The 20,518-nt window shown below is 41.1% G+C and overlaps 1 protein-coding gene across 1 annotated transcript; it reads left to right on the top strand.

The window, feature by feature from the left end:
* Positions 1–1,152: 1,152 nt before the first annotated feature.
* Positions 1,153–19,938, top strand: mef2b (myocyte enhancer factor 2b). The gene is made up of 9 exons (XM_036141375.1): positions 1,153–1,440; positions 7,385–7,460; positions 9,906–10,109; positions 10,597–10,725; positions 10,877–11,060; positions 11,826–11,974; positions 12,201–12,315; positions 16,748–16,844; positions 18,013–19,938. The coding sequence occupies exons 2-9, from the start codon at positions 7,407–7,409 to the stop codon at positions 18,326–18,328; spliced, it is 1,248 nt and encodes a 415-aa protein (XP_035997268.1). The 5' UTR covers positions 1,153–1,440; positions 7,385–7,406; the 3' UTR covers positions 18,329–19,938.
* The last annotated feature ends 580 nt before the right edge of the window (positions 19,939–20,518 follow it).

Below are 20,518 nucleotides of genomic sequence, written 5' to 3'. Positions count from 1 at the left end.
GAGAAGTTGTTGAGTTTTGGGGTTGTGTTGCAGACCCGACCGTGATGAAAATGTTCCACAGATGTCAAAATAGTACTATAACAATTTGTAAAAAAAAAAAAAAATAATATATATATATATATATATATATATATATATATATATATATATATATATATATATATATATATATATAAAACCGTATTTACACAATTATTTAAAAAAAATGCATGCCATGATTCCATTGCTTTCATTCAACACAAATAGGCACGCTGATTCCTACTGCGGCTAAAACAATGCAACATTGAGACATAGACTACAATGAGCTAGTTTACAGGCTTGTAGCTTGCTAGTTTTCTAACAACACATTAATAAGATGGTTGGTTGGCATCCTTTGGTTATTAACGCCATGACTGCCCATATTTTTCCAAGACTTGAAATATTCCCACAATATTATGCTTAGACATGTTTTTTATCTTTTTCAGCCAGCTGGCATGTGCACAGCAACAGGTGGGGGAACGGCAGCCAAGTTACCCCATATGCTTCATACATCCAGAAAAAAACACTCAAAACAGCAATTCAACTCATTTAAAAGAACTTTAAATATATTGTCTCAATCCTGGAAAACGTTAGTGTTTTTAAAATTTTGTAGTATTGGTACACCTTACTATTGGTGGCATGTGCCTACTACCTCTTTTACAAGTATAAATTCAATTACATACATATATTTTCTAAGTTTTGGACAAACAACTTCAATAATTTGTGTGGGATTTTTAGATGAAAAAAGGCAAAACAAATTCGGTTTTATCTGAACCTCTTCGTTTTTTATTTATTTATTTATTTTATTTTATTTTTGTTTGTTACTTTGACACCGTCTTTAATCGAACTTGTATTCAGACGGCATTGTCTTTTTACAATGGAAACCCTGCCACCTCCTTCATGTGAAGACTTTGCACTCCCACAAAAAATCTAACTTGTATTGAAAGAAAAAAAATCCCCTTTTGGGTCAGTCGGTGTTCTTTATCATATGTATTACATATATAGAAAAAAAGTTGTTCTTTCATCCTTTTGTTCAAAAACTGCGGGTATGTTTTGGAGAAGGGTGCGTTTGAATCCGGATGGGAGGCGGAGGAGCGCGTCCAATGGCAGGAGCGGGGAGGCGGTGTGCGGTGAGAGGGAGGCGGGCGGCGCGCAGCAGCGGCCAGCTGTTGGAAAGCGGAGCGCTGCGCTCCTGAACCACCCGCTGCGTCCGCATCAGGTGAATATTTCTTCATCAGCGTCGCAGCAGAGCGCACGCCGGGACTCCTTCTGCTCGTTTTAATAAACCCCTGCGGTTCCTTTTTGCCAACTTCACGTTTTTTGTTTTGTCGTCTCTAAAACTGGTCCAGTGCGGTATAACAATTGCTAAACAAATCAAGTGGGAACCCCAGGAAAAAAAAGAGGACTTCGACAGAAAAAAGGGTGAGATTATGCTCTATTTTTTATTAATGACATATGTTTAGATATTTGTAAATATAGGTGTTTTTTTTTCTGGGGAGTTTAAAGGGAAATGAGCAGCATTTTGTCGGGTTTCCTGTGCGGCAGATTTCATGACACAGCTGTGAGTTAAGTACCTGTTGCTGTGTTATTAAGAGCTGTCTGTGGATGAAGCTATATTAGACAGAGGTGCTTGGCAACTCGGGGACAGACGGGCTATTCTTAAACGCTCTATTTTGACTGACATAAACAATTTGTTAGGTTTAATCATGCACAAACGTTTTCCAGGCTTTGTATTTTGGGATTCTTTGGACTTTAGGTTCATACGGGTCATTGTATAAATATAACCCTCCATTGTATGAAAATGGGCCCACGTCATGATACCTCCTCTTCCAAAAGTATTGAGATAGATAGATAGATAGATAGATAGATAGATAGATAGATAGATAGATAGATAGATAGATAGATAGATAGATAGATAGATAGATAGATAGATAGATGGATAGATAGATAGATAGATAGATAGATAGATAGATAGATAGATAGATAGATAGATAGATAGATAGATAGATAGATAGATAGATAGATAGATAGATAGATAGATAGATAGATAGATAGATAGATAGATAGATTTTTGCAGGAAATTGAGGTTGTGCCATTTTGTGGTAAGTTTTCACTGAGGCCTAGTTCCTATTTGCAGACAGAGAAACCTTTGAATGGTTGCCCACCAAATACATACAAGTCCTGAAATCTTTTATTCTCTATTCACGGAAAGGTCAAAAGTCCCAATCGTGCCCACCAGTGCCTGTCTGATCAAAAAATATCAAGGCAATTGAATTATCTCCAGTTAAAATTAGACAAAAATTTCCTCGCCATTGCTCTGCTCAGGCCTGAAGCGAGCGGATGAACTGTCTGACCCTCACGCTGACAAGCACACACACAAATAGACTTTTGTGCTCCCACATGTAAACACAGACCACTGGGATGCAAGTTAATTAATTAATGTGTAAAAATATATAAATACATAACATTTGCATGAACGCAATATTCCACATCTTGTCATGGTCTCAAAGTCTAACGGAATAACCAAAGAAGTCTTTTTTTGTCGTTAATGTTGTTTTGTTTCTCTGAATGAAAAGCTTGATGCAATTCAAATTCCTAGTGACCTTTTTTTTTCCTCCACTCCTTCTCCGTCTATCCCCTTAAAAACATTTGTCGTATGCACACCTTTTCTACCTTTCAAGTTATGTGACCCTCAACAAAGTGTCATCCAGACATTAAAAGGTTCCTAAACTGAAGGGAAGAACCAAATCGCTCCACACAACGTCTGCACCTACCAATAATTTAACAAAATATCTTTTTTAAACTGCACTGCATGGAAGCCTTGTGTTTATACAACCTTAATGCATTCCCTTAAGCTGAGCGTGATTGGTTCATATTTCTTTTGTCACCTTTGCTAAAAAAAGAAAAAATAGAAGCATGGTTTGACACGCATGCAATATTAAAATGTGCTTAAAAAAGGAGAAACAAGTGGTGTATAAGGCCTTCACAGACTGATTGTAAAAAAAAAAAAAAAAAAGATGCCAAGATGCTTTTCAAATCTGGCAAAGCTGCTACCCACATTGGCTTACCTCCATTTTAAAAAGAAAAAACTAGTGACACGATCTGAACAACCAAACGGTGCAATGCTACAACAACCCTTTAACGTAAAATATAAATAAATTATGGCTAAATACCGTATTATAGTCCTGTGTAAATATATTTTGCATTATTATTTTCTCTCGGGAGTGAACATAAAGTTGCATCTATGTTAGTGTGCCTCACATTACTGCCGCTGTGTAACACGAAGACTCCTGCAAAGTCAACGACCCAAGACAATCGGCCGCGCTTCCTTAGATTATTTTTTTTACCAAGTGGCGTCATCTGATCAACGGGCTTTAATTTTGCTACGTTATGATTGGCCCCAAAATGGCCACATGTAATTGGTCCTGCATGTAAGTACGTACATTTTATTTATATAGTACTTTTTACAGGTCAAAAGCCACAAAGTGCTTTGCGACGAAAACAAGCATAAAAAAAACACATAGGATAAAGACAAAAAAAAAAAACAGTGCACATGTGACATCATAAAGCGTAAAAATAGTTAAAAAAAACACTCTAAATAACCTAGTCTTCAATGTGACAAGTAGACCTTACTAGAATGACTTGGCCTGATTTGAATTTGAATTGCATTTGGACCTGTAAAACTGAAAAGGGATTGGGCAAAGTTTTTGTCCTGCAATATGCCTAGAGACAACATTCGCTGTATTTTGGCGTCGTACAAATAAACCTAGTGTGACTAAACGGAAATGTTTCCCAAAGAATGGATGATACGTTGTTAAACAGCTAACCTTTTTAAGGACTAAAATGCTTTTTGTTGCTGCCCTTCCTCAAATTTACCGTGCTCTGTCGCTGGAGGACATCAGTTTGACAGAAAAGGCATTAATTATATTAACCATTAATTAGTTGCCTTACACACACCGCTACCTCCCCTTTTTCAGAATTTTAAAACATTTAAAGAATGATCGGGCTGTGTCCATTTGTGAATCTAATCTCACATCCATTCTGGTGTTATCCACATTAATTCTGCTGCATTTAGATTTCATACAATAATAGCGGGCATCTGTCTGAATTCACTCACCCCTCTGTCAAAAACCTAAAGTTTTTTTCTTTTTTTTACTGCAAAGTGGAGAACGTAGAGACTGAGTGCGTTTCCTCCCTCACCACAAATGACCTCCTATCTCGCCACATTTAACACACATTATAATGCCGATAGCTCTCTGAAATTTCTTTTGATGTAAACGATCAGTTGCGAGCTGCCTCAGTTTTGATGTGCGTGCACGTGTCTACCATGTTTCTGAAACATTTACATGCCACCATGAGCTGAATGACTCATGGAAAGGAAACCATCGAAGCAGAACCCTCAATTCTCTGCAAATGCCCCACTTTACCCCCCCCCCCCCCCCCCCCCCTTTCTCATTCATGTGTAAGGTTTACTGCAGGAGGAACACATGGACCATACACTATAAAACATCAGCATGATTGAAATGTGCCTGGGCTGTTTTACTTTAATTTTGGTGACTTTTTTCTACACGAGTCATGCTGTCCTTTTTTTCCGCCTGTAATCAGTGAGAGGATCCCTGGTGGGTTACTGAGCATACCCGCCGCACCGAGTGTTGGTGCCCTGTGTTTTCTGCTCTCTCTTAGAGATCTGATGGAGTCTTTTCCCATCACAGACCCAGGGGCAGCTTTCTATGTGTACAATCAACAGTACAGACAGTACTTCTGCCTTGTATTCATGAGGTTTTCAAGAAAATACAAATAGGATACGTTTTTTTTTTTTTCTTTTTCAGGGTCGGCTTGTTCAGGAGTCGACCGTAGAGATGAAAGGTCACGAGGAGTAGGTGGATCCACCTGCCTTGACTAGATCTGTATACATGCGGACCTCAAATAGCCGTTTTAATATGGGAAATGTTGCATTATGAGTTGTGAGGCGCAGCCAGGCTTTTCCTGCCTGTCTTGGCCTTTAGGCTCTTGACAAACCTGTGAAACCACAAAGAGCTCAGCAGCCAGCTCTGCGCTCCCTGGCTGGATGCGTGGCTATATTTACTCTTTTAGTGATGTGTTTTTCACAGAGCAGTCTGTGGCGCTTGATAGCTTTAATTTGGTTATTTGGTAGACGAGGGGAACCTTCTGTAAAGACGCGAGATAAGGATCTTTTTGCTCTGCTTCAAACATGTCCCACTTCCCCGTCTTTCCACCCATAAAATGTCTTGATATGAGGTTAAATTGTCTCACTTCTGGTGTGAGAAAGAAAAAAAAAAAAAAATTCAACAGCTTGCCCCCGAGCCAAGTGTGAATTCTTTGTGGTATCATAGTTGTCAGTCAGATAGACCAACACTGGTTTTTGTGGTCCGATTTGTCCATTACGCTCTTTGTTTGACCGTAGCGCTGGCTGGTCGGCAGGTTTTACTGTGTGTCTCATGCACGGTGCAGCAGATTTCATCTAACTTTATAAGGTAATTGTCAAAGAGGTGGATTCCACCAGATGTGACCCAGATGCCTTTGTGCCAAGCTTACGTTGAGGGGCAGCGGGCACTTCAGGGGTCATGGGAACACGGGCGCCATATCCGCTCGAGCAGCATCAAGCAGGGGCAAGCGGGCTAAATTTAGAAAACTCCGCTACACGTCCAGAATTAAGGGGGAAAAACCAGCAGAAATTCCACCGGGCTTTAGAGATGTATCGTACGGTCATGTCACGACGATGAAATAACCAATGTGAGGTAAAAGCAAAGCGCATAGGACTCCGGCAACGGTAGCAGATTTTTTCTTTTCTATAAAGTGAAGCTCCTTAGAGAAGGAACAACAGCAAGGTTTTTGACACCGAGTAAATAAAGAAAACAGAGTTTCAAAACATTCTCAAGCCAGCCGCAATCTATCCATGTCTCTGCCCTCTGCCCCTTCAGGGTCCCGCTTTTTCTCCAACCTAGCTGTGCATGAGAGAGGAGTGGGTGGCTCACGTTGTTGGGCCATCTTTCAAAAACACACACACACACTCACATCGTTTTCCTTCTGCTGTTTGGTTTAAGCTATTGCCTGCTGAACCTCTAAAAAGGAGCCGTGGACTGTATTTTTAACCCCGTCTCTTGGGGCCAAGCGGCGCATTCGAGCACCGCGCTGCTAGGCTTGGGGGGGGGGGGGGGGGGTGGGGGGGGTTAGTAACGCGCGGACTCTTTCAGTCTGCGTGGACAAATGGTCTGGCAAAAGTGGCTCTGACTTCAGACCGCATCGCCTTATGGTGGTAAAAATAAACACTCCCCCCCCTCAACGTGAACTGAGAGGAAGGAACCTGAGTCACTTCAACCGAACGAAGGACATTTTCTCATCAGAAATATACGGATGTGAGAGCATTTACTGTTGTTGATTAAGAGGTGAATTTTACTTTAAAAAATTCCAATTCTGTATTATATGAAAGTCTACTTTTGTCCACTTTTTTAACATTTTTGATTTAATGTAACCAGAAAAGGTTACATTTACTTGACCAAGATTAATGCTGCCAGGATACGGATCCGTTAAAACGCATTTATATAAGGACAGAAATATTTGCACAGAAATTAGACTAGGATGGAATAGAAACATCCATTATTGCCCCTCTGTAAGGAAATTAAAGAACGTTATAAATGTTATTATGCACAAACACAATCTACAAGAAGAACCGAGGCAGATGAGATGTGTCAGAATATTTTCTTTTATGCACCATTTCACATATTCCAAAAACATAAACTTCTCTGAACCCCAATTAATTATTCTGTGGAAAACCATGCAAAAGTGCTTGTGCACACTGAATGTTTACAAATTTTCTTACAGCGTACAATTGTTTTCAAAATTCCGTATAAATGGAAATTTGACAAATGTTACCTTCATTTGTATTTAGACCGCTTTACTCTGATACCCCTAAAATAAAATCCAGTGCAACCAGTTGCCTTTAGGAGTCACTTGTTCTGTAAATAGAGCCATCGGTGTGTAATTTTATTTCAAATAGAAACACAGGTGTAATGTAAGGGCCTCTGAGATTTAATTAATACAGAATATTAGTGAATAAAAAGCTCAGCCGGAAGAATTCGTTGGCAGGACAACTTAGTCATGCTTCACAAATCTAGACTTTATTTAAAAGTGGCAATAAGCCATAAGAAGTGTCATTTGCAGTTTCAACAACCCATAACCAGTGGGACAAAATCCTCATGGTGAAACATAGTGGTGGCTGCAGCATAGTGTGGGGATGCTTTTCTTTAGCTGTGAAACTGGCAACTTTATGGCTGTCACGTGGCAAAATATGAGGAAAAAATTTCCAGGGCCAGTGACCTAAATATTTGTTGTTATTTGTTCACAGGTTTAGAGTATTGCCAGAAAACATGGGGAGAAAGAAAATCCAAATTTCTCGTATTCTTGACCAGAGGAACAGACAGGTGAGTCGACACACAAAAATAACTGTCTCAGATTGTTTGTGCATTTCTGTATCACCTTCATACCTGCTGCTGAAAGCAAACATTTCATAAAGAACCAAGAAAGTGTTTCATTCACACTACATTCCTATTTGTTTTTTTCCAAATTAAAATTAATTTTTTCAAAACAGCTGAAACTTTGCAATGTATGTAACAAGAATTGAAGTTTTTTTATTTATTAATATAGCAGGCTTTGTACAAAATTTTGGTCAACAGATTCTTTACAAAGCAAAACAGAAGCAGTGAAGATCAAAAATCTGTAAAAGGTTAAAGAAAACCAAAGCATGAAAAAAGAAATGTGTCCCATTATACGTAGGAAGAGGCTAGAAGAAGCAGACGACGTCAACATTTAAAGATCGGATTGCAATAAAATTCAATTCAGAAATCCAATGTCAAAAAGTCAGATTTCAGGTGGACATATTTTTACTGATATGATTTAGATACAAATGTTAAGCCGTAGCAGTGCTGACATGAAGAAAATAACACAGGGTGATATTATGCATGTGCAAAACAACCAGAGCAATGGCTGCCCTATTTGGCATGTAAATCCTTTTATAACTTTTAACTTTTGTTTTAAGTCAGACAGTGCCTTTGAAACATTTGCTTATGAGACAGGCAGAAAAGCTCATAGTGTTGAGATTTTGACTGGGAGGTTTGATCCTGTTTTATATCGTGTTTGCACTTTGCAGCAAACCTGCTGAAAATCCCCAAAAATACTCTTTGCAAACAGCTACATTTTTATAATATAGTACAGTTTTTGCTCAATTCAAATTGAAACTGGTGGCAGTTTGTCCTACAAGAAAGAAAAAACTTCAAATGTGTTTTAAATATAAAAGCTGTTAAAACCTCCAGTGAGTAACCAGCTTTTGAAATGATTATCCGAGTCTTGGCAAGACGCTGAAACGGTGCATATTGAGATTATTGAGACATGCGTTGCATCAGTGGCCCAGGATGCGTTCCAGTGGGTTAATTTGATAGTTTACTGAAATTCTATGAAGCATTGCTGTAAATTTAACCAGATCTAAGTCCTGCTGTCTAATGCAAAGCTCATCTTAAGGTCAACAAACTCATCATTTATAGAGCTTTTAGAAATTAACTGGACACGCCAACATAAAGTTACTGCAAAGTGTTTTAGAGTCAATTAAGGTTAATTTAAAGGTTAGCGTACACAGCTCACCAAACCTGCCGTTTGGCGAACATCGGAGGTTAAAAATATGCAATGAAAACCGAGGTGAACGAAGTCTGAGGTCACAAGACAAAAGTACCAGTGTGCACAACTTGTTTATTTCTCTAGATGTTCAACACGGTTGGTTTTGTGTTGTCTGAGTCCCATGTGTCTTGAGTATTTGACACATCTTGAGGGATGAGGGTGCTTGTGTCTGAACGCATTGTGCAGTCTTCTCTATCAGAGTGAAAAGTATTTTGGCGGATGTGCGCTATTCGGTCTAGACCAGGGATCAGCTATCATTTCAGTTCAAAGAACCACTTTTGCCCCCCGTTGCAATAAAGTGAAAAGTTTGTCTAAGGCCGCATTTATCACATTAAAAATGGAGCGTTTCCTGTTGAAAGCTAATGAAATTAAACAAAATGGTGTTTCTGTTTCCAGATTTGTGAATAAAATAAACCCTGTTACTTTTCCAAAGGAAAAATCTTTTTATTTTTTAAAATGAGGCCAGCGGCGTGATCTCCTTCCACAAATGAAAGGCTTGTACCATCGGTGCCCTTCCGTTGTAGATATTCTATCAGGATATTAACGCACAGAAAAACTGCTAAAACCGGCTTCTCCCTTTCAGGGGTCGCCACAGTGAGTCATCTGTCTCCATCTAACACTATCTTCTGCATTTCCTTCTGTCACACCAACCGCCTTCATGTCCATCTACCTATTGCCAAATTTACAATGCGAGTCAATAGCAGAAAAAAAAAACAGCTAAAACCACCCTCTCTTATTCCGTTTATTCAAAAACATTTCTCATTGTTTTTGAACAAAGAGCAGCCAGAGTCTGTCACCAAGACAAATTTCCCTTTGGGACAACAAAGTTCATCATCATCATTCGGGTCTATGAGAGCCTCAGTGGAGGGGCCAAAGATCCGGATGCGGTTCTGCAGCTGCAGGCCGCAGACCCCTGGTCTAGACTGTTATAGTTTATAAACGATGTGTGAATATGAGACTTTTTTAGACTTTTGGGGGGAGGGTAACAGGAGGTATATGCATAATTGTATATGCAGTGACTAATACTATTATTATTATTATTATTATTATTATTATTATTATTATTATTATTATTATTATTATTATTATTATTATTATTAGTTTAATGTAATAAATCATCCAAGCCAAATGAAGGATATTATGTGTTGCATTTATTCGCGGCATGCTGTTTAGCTCTACTTTTGTTCCTACCGTGGCAGGTGACCTTCACTAAACGCAAGTTTGGTCTGATGAAAAAGGCGTACGAGCTGAGCGTGCTCTGTGACTGCGAGATCGCCCTCATCATCTTCAACAGCACCAACCGTCTGTTCCAGTACGCCAGCACCGACATGGACAAAGTGCTGCTGAAATACACAGAGTACAGCGAGCCGCACGAGAGTCGCACCAACACCGACATATTGGAGGTACTTGGGGGGGGGCGGTGTTCAGATTTTTAAAAGAAATCCTGCAAAACCTTAAAAGAGAAAAAAAAAAACACAAGTCTGGCCACAGCGTATCGACCATGAGTCGTCATCTCAATGTGGGGTTTTTTTTGCTAAATGAACATCGCAAGGCACTGTTTGGAGTGCAACAATTGTTTGCTGATATATTTCACATGCATCGTAAGTGTTATGAATTCACACTTTGCATCCCAATAATATGTTTTGCTATTTGCATTCACACAGCTAACACAGGCGAGAGTGTCAAAGATATTAAAGGACGCAGAGTGTTGAAAAGGTTGCAGTGACAGATGAGATCTATTGAAAATGACCCCATCGTGTCAGCCCTGCTAGGGTCTTATCACCAGAATAGTTTACTTGATGATGAAATTTTAAGGCAGGATGATGTAGTTTCAAACCATGCGGCTGTGATCGGGTGTGTCTCAACGTGCGCTCTTTTGCCCCGGGTCAGACGCTGCGCAGAAAAGGCGTCGGCCTGGACGGCTCAGAGCTCGACAGCGAGGAGAGCGTGCAGGCTGCGGCGGACAAGTATCCTGGCAGCGACAGCATGGATCTCTCTGTGGCTCGCCAGCGCTTCTGTGTCAGTCCACACACACTTCTGCTTTCGCTCACTCGCTCAACACACACACACACACACACACACACACGCAGATTTTCCACCACGGACGTCCAGGTGGTGGCAGTTTAAGAGTTGCACTGTGGTTCTGATTCTTTACGCTTTCGTCCCTCAGCCTCCCTCTCTGTTGTCGCCCGAGACTCAGTTCCTCGTGTCCGCCGGTTGTGAGAACGGTTTCCCCAACTCCTCGGCGTCCGGCGCGGCCCCCCACCGAGCCGGCGGGTTTAAGGCTCTGAGCTCTCGCCCAGGATCTGCCAGCCCCGCTGCCCCGCACCCCGCCTTCATGTCGCCACATGCAGGTGAGCACAGCAGCTCCCACAAAACACAGAATGAATCTCTTTGCAGAGCCAAAATCGGTACAGTGATTTACCCACAAATTATTGTGATTTAAAAATATATATTACACAAAAGAAGTAATAAAAAGAAGAATTCACTCTAAATCACATTTGAAGCATTTCTTCCCTGAGCTGAGTAGGGCCTTCGACGTGAGGCAGAGCACCTGGCGCAGAAATCCATCCGCCATTCTTTTTATTTTTCTCCCTGAGCGCTCTCGCTGTGAATTTCATGTGTATGCTGTCAGCCCTCAGTGCAGCTGGCTGTGAACTCACAGGAAGTGTGTGTATGTGTGTGCGCGTGTGTGTGTGTGTGTGTGTGGGTGTGTGTACACTAATCCACACATGCAATGAGCCTGTTTTGTGAAACTGGCCCTCCACCAGTGTAACAGCAGCGAGAACCAGTTTTGTGGTTTCTACACAGAATGCATCACACCTGCCTGTCACGTCGGCCTCTTTTACAGTCTTCATCACCCCGTCATTAGCTGCTGATAGTTTGGCTGGTTGGTGCTGTTTCTGAATGATATATATATATATTTTTTTTACATCTTCATCTTCATCAGCTCAAAACCGAATATGTCAAGTTTTCTTAGATCAACAAGTTCATTTCTGTTGCTTTTAGATTGGAGCAGAGGGAGGTGGAAAAAATGTGTGACTGAATAAATGATTCCTCAATGAGTGAAGTAAGCTTGGGGCTCCGTTCACGTCCTGCCGGTCTCTTCCTCTGGTTAGGCATCGGCTACTCTGTGTTCTCCCATGGCAACCTGAACCGAGCTCTGGACATGAAGAGCCCTCCTCCTCTGAGCCTGGGCAGCGAAAACCTGCGGGCAGATGCTGCTAATCAGGCCATGGGGGCTGCAAGAGCAAACCACAACTCTGCTGTGAGTGCCACCGGTGTGGTAATTCAGATGAAACAATCCGCCACTTGCTGAGCTTATAAGCCAATACATGTTTTTTTTTATATATGTATGCCGATTGTAATATAAATTCACAGTTTGCTTTTTTGCATAACTTCATTTCTCACTGTATTACTGATCACAAGTCTTGCAGAGATTGATGTAACGGCACATTTTGTGTCTGACTGTCTGTGTTTCTCCTGATCATCAGAGGAGCCTGTTGTACCAGGGCCTGCACGGCGGCAGTTCTATGGTGGCGATGGGTAAAGCGGGGCTCCTCGGTCACAGTTTGGGGGGCTACGGCCTTCCCTCCCCTGGAGCCGCTGGTAAATCTGTTTTTAATTATTTCTCTCGAATTATAAAATATGTAATCCAGTGGGTAAAAGGCTTTGAAGACGCTTTCCAAGCCCTGGAGCATTTCTTCACATTTTGTTTTTATGTTGCATTGATTTTTGTAGATATTTTTTGCTACTAACAGAAATCCGATTAGAATTGTGAAGCAGAAGGAAAATTAGACATGATTTCTCCAATTTTGTTTTACAAAAAAAAATAAAAATCTTTGTATTCTGTCGAAATGCCTTTTGCTGCAGTTATAGCAGCAATTCTGGGGAATGCCTCTACCAGCTTTGCATATCTAGAGATTGAAATTTCAACCAATTAGTTCTCAAATTCAGTCAATCTGGATCGAGAACATCTGGGATCAGTCTTTCCACAGATTACCAGGTTTAGGTCTGGACCTTGATTTGCGATATGCTTTGATCTAAACCATTCCTCTGTGGCTCTGGCTGTTTGTTCAAAGATGAGCGTTCACCCCAGTCCCAGGCGTTTGTCGTCTCCACCAGATTTTTCTTTCGGATCGCCCTGTTCTCATCCTCCATCCACCTTCCCATCAACTCTGACTGACTTCCCTATCCCTGCTCCAGAAACGCGTCCCCACAGCACGATGCTGTCGTCACCACGTTTCACTTTGGGGAGAGATTTGATCATCGCAGAGTTTGGGATAAATCCTACTTCAGAAAGTAAAACCCCTGCCTGGTTTCTCTTTATCTTGTTCTCTTAAAAATAGGATTTTAAACCACTGGCACCAAACTCAAATCCTCGAGGGCTGGGGCCCTGCTGCTTTTAGACGTGTCTCTCGCCCTAAACACCTGAATGAAATGCCTAGCTCCTGTTGCTTGACCGTTCACAGGGTGTAAGAACTCTATGGTGGGGAGGAAAGGAGTTTCGGACTGCTGTGCCGAATTCCGACAACCTTTACCTCCGACGTCATTACGTGACGGAAACGCACACGGAAGATGCGAGTCAAATCCAGGGCTACAGCCTTCTGTGAATGAACTACAAACCGCTCGCTCTCTACTCATTTTCGTTTATTTCCGTGAGGTGGCTGTGCTTATACGTCCTGTCATGCAAAGAATTGTGGGATACCTTTTGGGACGTCGGGAGGTTCCTAGGCAGAACTAGCCACGGGAGGGAGCATTCAGGCTCGTTTTCCTACCTCCTTCCTTGCTGACTGCACTATTGGGACAGCACTTATCATGGCGACTGCTGACATCCCTCCGCTTTGGCTAAAGAGTCCTTACTCTATGAGGGTAATCAGATTGAGCCAAGCTCTGCAGAGCTCTGCATCAAATAGGAGGAGTCTGGTGTGCATCTAAAAGATGCAGAACACCGGCCCTGGAGAACTGGATTTGAGACCACTGTAATTTAAACATTAGTCCTGGTCTTTGCTGTGGAGCTGGAAGTGCAGATGGTTGAAACTAAACTATGCACAGGCTTTTTACTTTCTGAACCTGGATTTCCCACCTCTGGTCCACGGCGATGCGGTGTGTTAGTTTTCTGCCCCACGCAGCGTTTTGCACGGAGCCAAAAAGATTCTGTTTTGGTTTCATCTGATCTGAGCACCTTCGTCCACATACTTCCAGTGTATCCATTATGGCTTATGGGGAACTTTGATTGAGATTTCTTCCTGCTTCTGATAACTGTCCTGTCAACAGATTCCCCTACCTGAGCTGTGGATGTCTGTGGCGCTTCCTGAGTGACCATAGGCTGTTTCATTCTCTCCATGGCTGGATTATCAGTTTAGGTTTTATAACATAACCCAGATTTAGTTTTTTGCACATCTTGATCCCTGGTCTGTCTGCTGTGTTTTCTTGGTCTCTATGATGCAGTTTGTTTAGCAGTGTTCTGTAAAAAAAAAAGGATTCTGAGACCTTTGGAGAACAACTGTGTTTATTCTGGGATAAAATTACACACAAGTGGTGCCTATCTGCTAATTATTCTTTTAAAGGAAATTTATATTTAGAGGCATCAGATCAAAGGGGCCTAAATAAAAATCCACGGCTCACTTTTAAGATTTTTTTGTAAGAAATCGGAAACAATGTATTGTTTTCCTTCCCAATTTTGCGTTGGTCTGTTTTCTTTTTCCAACAGTATATATATATATATATATATATATATATATATATATATATATATATATTTTAGCTTTAGCTTTAGCTCCAACAGTATATTTTTAAAGCATTGTGGACAGGCAGAGCCCCCAACAAGCCCAACGTCTCTGCCGAAGGCTGTGAACTAATGGTTATACTTGACTTGTTAGATATCCGTAGGATGGGCAAATTGAGACGCCGAAACAAGACCACAAATGTAAATGCTTGTGCTAGAGGTGCACTCAACCTGCTGCACTCTTCACGAGCTAAGACTAAAAATGGCAGGTGACGCTAATAAGAAAGTGACACCTCCATTGCAGTGGGAAGTACATCCGTTTTAAAGACGAATCTTGAATCTGTTGGCAGTTTCAACTTCCCTGTTCTATTTTTTCCTGGGTTTTTTGTGAGCATTTTAACTTTCCTGGCTTGCGATTGCGATGAAACCTGCTCACGGACTCTTGACCCCAGCTTGTCCATTCTTCAAATGCAGCTTCCTAACAGCAAATGGCAGGTCAGGAATAGCTAAATGGTCCTCGGCTGTCCAGAAAGATAACAAAATCACACTTTACACCAGCTGTAATGGGATCAATAACTTAAACCCTAAAATGGCATTTTGCTAACTCCCAAAAGTCATAGAGCAGCCTAATTTGCAATTTAATTTTGAGCTTTTCTACTCTTTGTTGCTTCCATCCCTGTGACATATATACATGCTGCTAAAGGCTTGCATGCCTCAAACACGCAATAGTAAATAGCTAGAATCTCTCAACAGCGCTATCAGACCCAGTACATCGCTGAGCGGCCACAGTCTGAGAGCCTTTCCGGCTCGTGAATGATGTCAAGTCCGATCAGGGCATGCAGAGAGGAAAACCTGTATAGTTCTCTTTCGGTTCCTGTGTAAGTTTTGTTTCAGTTCACAACTGCGCGCTGGCTAATAAACATAATGGTATATAAATAATTTGATGGCTCATCGATGTAGTTGGTGATCAGGGTGTGAGTCAGGAGTAGGGCTAGGCTGAGTTGTCAAGGTTATGGGTGGTTGGTTTAGGGAATGGGGCATGAAAGTAAGAATTTACAAAGTAGGGAAAAGGCCTGAGAGCGGCGGCGGCGGCCACTGCATAATTATCTAAAAGGGGAATTGAGGATCAAATTCTGTCCTCGGATCTTTGCTCCACGAGCTGACCCGTCTTAAAGATAAGGGAGCACAACAAAAACATCTCGGCATTATTCTGCATCATCATAAAAAAATGAAAACATTTTTGGAATTTTGCTGAATAATTTCCAAAAAGATATGAAATTCAACTTAATTAAAATCCTGTTTTAAAGCGGAGTTTTCACACTGTGGGAAATTATTTTAATAGCTTTACATTTGCTAAGGGTAAAATTACATTTTTATACCATGTCATGATCAGGACTTTTTGTCCCCAATGTCCGTCTGAGTTATTTAGGCATAAGCATTTGAAAATACTGAGTCATAGTCCGATTATTAAAGTCAGTGCCGTGTATCTGGTTGAAAACTCAGCAGCAAGTGCAGTAAAGCAAAAACCTACATTTCATCTATATTTTGACTACTTAGCACTGACATTCTGGAAGCTGCACTATCCATTTTTCTTAAAAGCAACAGATATTTTGTCTTAACAGCGGCTGCTGCTTGACGGCCTTATGTTTCTAAATATATATTTAACTCGACACGTGCGGCTGCAGTCCTCGACGAAAAAGTCAGGTCTCGCTCTTGATGATTTTTTTGAAGTGTTAAGCAAAGGCTGGCATGTTTACTGTGTCTTGATACGACTCTTTGAAAGTTCAGTCCGTAGCGTACTTTGATGCAGTTCAAGTTAACCAGTGCAAAAAAAAAAAAGAAGTTACTGCAGAAGTTGTTTTTCTGCTTCTCTAGATTATTAACACCACAAAAAACATAATAAGTGTTTCGTTCGCTTTCCGTGCAGCCCTTACTGCTAGATCGATGAGATAACCTCAGGCAACAGGTGACCTGAGGTTACAGGACAGGACTTATGAATCATTGTGCAAGTGAGGCCGCTAGGGCTGGTGTCTTGCTACTTTTAGACGTGTCCCTGGTCCGGCAAACCTGAACCGAGCTACCAAGAAATCCCAGATCTGTTAGATTAACAAAACAATGAGCATGGTTTATTGTGCAATTTTTGTGTACAACGTTTTCCTATCTTATTCTGAGAAAGAAAGCTGGTATCAGTTATTTCCTAAAAATACCCCACAGGTGCATCTTGTAATACACCGTAGATGTTTTATGTCCATGTGTGTCGTTCATTTTGAAAAAATAATCATCCTAACATCCCTGTGTGTTTCTGTGTTTCAGAGTACAGCCAGCCTGGCTTCTTCCACTCTGTTAGTTTTCAGCGAGGAACGGCGAATCCCTGGCAGCATGAGTCTCAGGGGCCACATATAAGCTCAGGGTAAGCCGTAAAAGCTGCTCTTGTAAATGCAAAAAGCTTCGTCTGAAACAGTTTCTCGTTCAACTATTCCTCCGTTGGGGATTGGCTATGTTTCGTGAAATTAGGCACAAAAAAATGCGTCAACTTTTGCATGATTCAGTCGTCACCTTTCTCACATCGATGTGACTCATTCCCTCAAGGGAGCCGACTAGAAAAGTTAATTTAACTTTTTTTTTTTTAAACGACAGGAATATTGTTGCAGTATTTTACCCTTTTAAACAGAGACAAGTTTGAAGACGAATACCTTCAACATTGAAAGACTGAGTTCTGTGACGGAAAAGAGGAAATAAGGTTTTTATCCGCCAGGTTACTGAGAGTTGATAGATTACAATCGTGGTCAGGCTTCTCTCCAATTAAAGTAAAACAAAAAAAAAAAGTCTGTGATAAAATTACAAATAGCTTAGTCAGAGGCCATCTGGTGTGTTTTATTTTTTTGGTTCAGCATGGCTCAGCTGATACTATTGCTTAAATTTGACATGACTACTGCAATGTAAAACATGTTAACTAACAAGCAAAGAGCGTGTACCCTGCTATAAAATTAACTCAACCAGAAATGGAAATATGTGCTTCTTCGTCTGTGGAAAAGGTATTTTCAGGTCTTGGCACAGATTTCTATTTGGATTTGGATCTGAGCTTTGACGTGGCCATTTTAAAACATGAAATGTGCTTTGATAGAAACTATTTCTCTGTAGCTCCGCTGGAAAGTTTACCGTCACTCAGGTCTCAAGTCCTCTGGAGCTTCTAGCAGGTTTTCTTTCAGTGTTGCTCTGTTTTTAGCCACATTCATCTTCAGGTCAACTCCTTACAGTTTTCTTTCTAATATTTTCTTCTCTCCACTATTCTTTAAAGGGCAGATTTTTTTGTGTGTGTTAGTGTACAACATAAAATCCCCAAATTTCAATGCATTTTATTAGGATTTTAATAAAATGCTTTGAAATTTGGGGTTTTTGTCTTGGTAAAATGTGAAAAAGACAAGGGGTGTGAATACTTGAGCATAGCACAGAAAACTTGATTTTGAATCAGCATGAGAACAATACATTCCCACACTAACACAAGCTGTGATTAAGCAGGCCTAAGGCCCTTACAGTACAAATGTCCTTAAACTAATATTTTTAATTGTTGTATCCAGGATGTCCAGCGGGGGGTGCTCCTTCCCGTCTCAGTCTTGCTCCTCAACCTCTCCACATCTGCCCTCCTTGAACCTCAGCATCAAGTCGGAGCGAAGCTCGCCCGACCACATGTGCTCTCGGTCCTCCCCTCGCCTGCACCACCTCAGGCAGCATTCTCCTTCGAGCAACCCCGATTTAGCTCGCCAAAGCCCTCCAGAAGCCCACCCGGCCAACAGGACGAAGGAGCTTCCCAAAGCCGGCGGCTACCCGCAAGACGGAGAGGAGAGGGGGCAGCCTCTCAGGCAGCTGGAGATGAGCGACGGCTGGCAGAGATAGCCGGATGCCGCAGCCTGCGCAGTGCCACCACCACCACCACCTCCCCGTTCACACAGCTGCCAAGAAACCCAGAGGGGAGGGGGGGGGGGTCGAGACGTTTCCAGTGAGGGACACCCCTCTTTGTCTCCTCTCGCAGAGCTGGGCTCTCCAGGGTGGAAAAGAAATTCTCCCCTCAATCACTTGCTTCATCCTATGAGGAGATAGATGCATAAAGACTTTTGTTTTTGTTTTAGATCATTCAGCGTCGAAACAGAACACAGTTTGATTATGTTTTTTTTTTTCTTTTATTTGTTTTGTATTGCAGCTTTTTGAAAATAGGCAGAGCAGAACCGAACGGCCGGCTCAGTTTTCCCAGTCGTTTGAAGGTTTCTGCAAATTTAACTTGCCCTTTAAGACGACACATTTTCTGAGTCTGAACTGATCCTAAACATAAAACAATATATAGAAGTTATACAAACATGGAGATGTATTTAAAATGCATTAAAACCTGTCGTTGCCATACATATTTGCTCGCCTTTAAAGAAAAGTGAGGCTTTAACAGCAACTCTGCCTTAATCCTCCACTGTAGTTTGTTGAGAGTACAATCAAATATACTTGTAGGGCAAAATCTCCTACACAACATGAGATATGTGTTTTTTACAACATCAGCATGGGTCAGCCAAATAAAAAAATAAATAAAAAAATAAAGTGAGGAAATTTTTTGCAACAGAAAACAAGAGGCTCGATTGGAAGAATAAGGGTTGAATCTGAAGTGAGCTATACGGGTCTTGTTCAGGAAACAGTCTAACAGAATGCAGTAGGGTTAGTTTGTATGTAAAACCAACAATTTACAAAAAAACAAAGCTTCTACTCTTAAATCACAAATGTTAACTGCTCTAAAAAGACTGTACCCCTGTAGTTTTGGATTCTTTTTCTCAGATGATCTTGAGATCAATTAAACGCTTACTAAAGCATTTTCACACTTCAAGCGAACATGCCGGCCTTAAAGCAGAGCGGTCAGTACTGGAGCCTAACCCTTTAATTTCTTTCTCGCTCTCAGGCTTGACACATTTCAGGATTTAAGTCTATTTTATCTCCAAATGAGGCAAATCGTTTTAACCGACGCACAAATACTATACCCCCAGGGTTTACCTTAAATGCAGCAAAAGCCAAAGACGTATCCACGTGGCCCTGTAGACATATAGACGGCCCAGATAGAGATGTGTAAAGGCTTTACGTTTAACAAATCTTTTACGGTGGCAGCGTCGTGTCACACTGAAAACTTAAGAGAAATCCGTTAAGTTGAACACGATTATTTGGTGGTACACTACGTAGTCCTGGGTCCTCGCTTATGAGCTCTTCTCTTCAGCTCAACACCGTTTTTTGTTTTTTTTCATAGCAGGTCTAGAGACTGATATGACCAGGTGAACTATTTGGGTTAGTTTGGCTGTAGGTTTTGGATCGTAGTCTTGTTAAAACACCCTGGGGTGACACCGTTTTGGTCTTCTGGTAGAAAACAATCTTTTTTTTTTAAATCTCCTGGTATTTTAAAAAGCTCAGGATGTCATGCTAGTGGAAGATATTTAGGCCCACAGCCGCCTAGATCCTCCACCGTAATCATCAGTAGACACAAGATATTCAACCTTTATTTTACACTTAATCCACTTGAAGTTTTTGTTGCCGTAAACTCAGTCTTAGTCTCCGTGGACTTATATTTCAGTTCAAGTTTGAGCTTGAAAAAGGCTTTTTCCTCACACGCCTCCCAAACACATCAATTGGCATATGGATCGCTTTTTATTTTTAATGGTTCTTATGGAGACTCATTTGTCCCCCCTCCCCCTGCGCCCTCATTGAAATGGGCCCAAAACTACAAAGTGTTACTGCAGCATTTTTAGAGAAATTTTTAGGGGATCCATTGTGTTTTTTTTTTTTTTTTAATAAACAATGATAGTAAGATTAAATGTTACATTTTTCTTTTCTTTTCAGTGTGATATTAAGCTCTTGCAATAAAAGGTGAATTTATTTATAAGCTTTTTATTCATCCTGTTCAAGGGCACCATTAAGAAACCTGAAGGGGGGTGTTTTATTTAACATATGGTCAAATAAGGCTTCAGCAACATGGCCACCGTCCCTCACTGTTTCTCCAGCCCTTCATGTTGTAGATATTACCGCTTACGCTGCTCACAAATATGTGAGAATCTGCATGAACAA

The sequence above is a fragment of the Fundulus heteroclitus genome, chromosome 9 (genome assembly GCF_011125445.2).
Source record: "Fundulus heteroclitus isolate FHET01 chromosome 9, MU-UCD_Fhet_4.1, whole genome shotgun sequence".
Lineage (NCBI taxonomy): Eukaryota > Metazoa > Chordata > Actinopteri > Cyprinodontiformes > Fundulidae > Fundulus > Fundulus heteroclitus.
Note: the sequence above shows the minus strand (reverse complement) of the source record. Positions and strands in the feature narration are given on the sequence as shown.

Bases quoted from the DNA above. Each gene is read 5' to 3' on its own strand.
- mef2b (XM_036141375.1), top strand. From the start codon at position 7,407: ATGGGGAGAAAGAAAATCCAAATTTCTCGTATTCTTGACCAGAGGAAC. The intron at 12,316-16,747 runs GTAAATCTGTTT...TCTGTGTTTCAG, and splicing joins TCCCTCCCCTGGAGCCGCTG to AGTACAGCCAGCCTGGCTTC. The intron at 16,845-18,012 runs GTAAGCCGTAAA...TGTTGTATCCAG, and splicing joins GGGCCACATATAAGCTCAGG to GATGTCCAGCGGGGGGTGCT.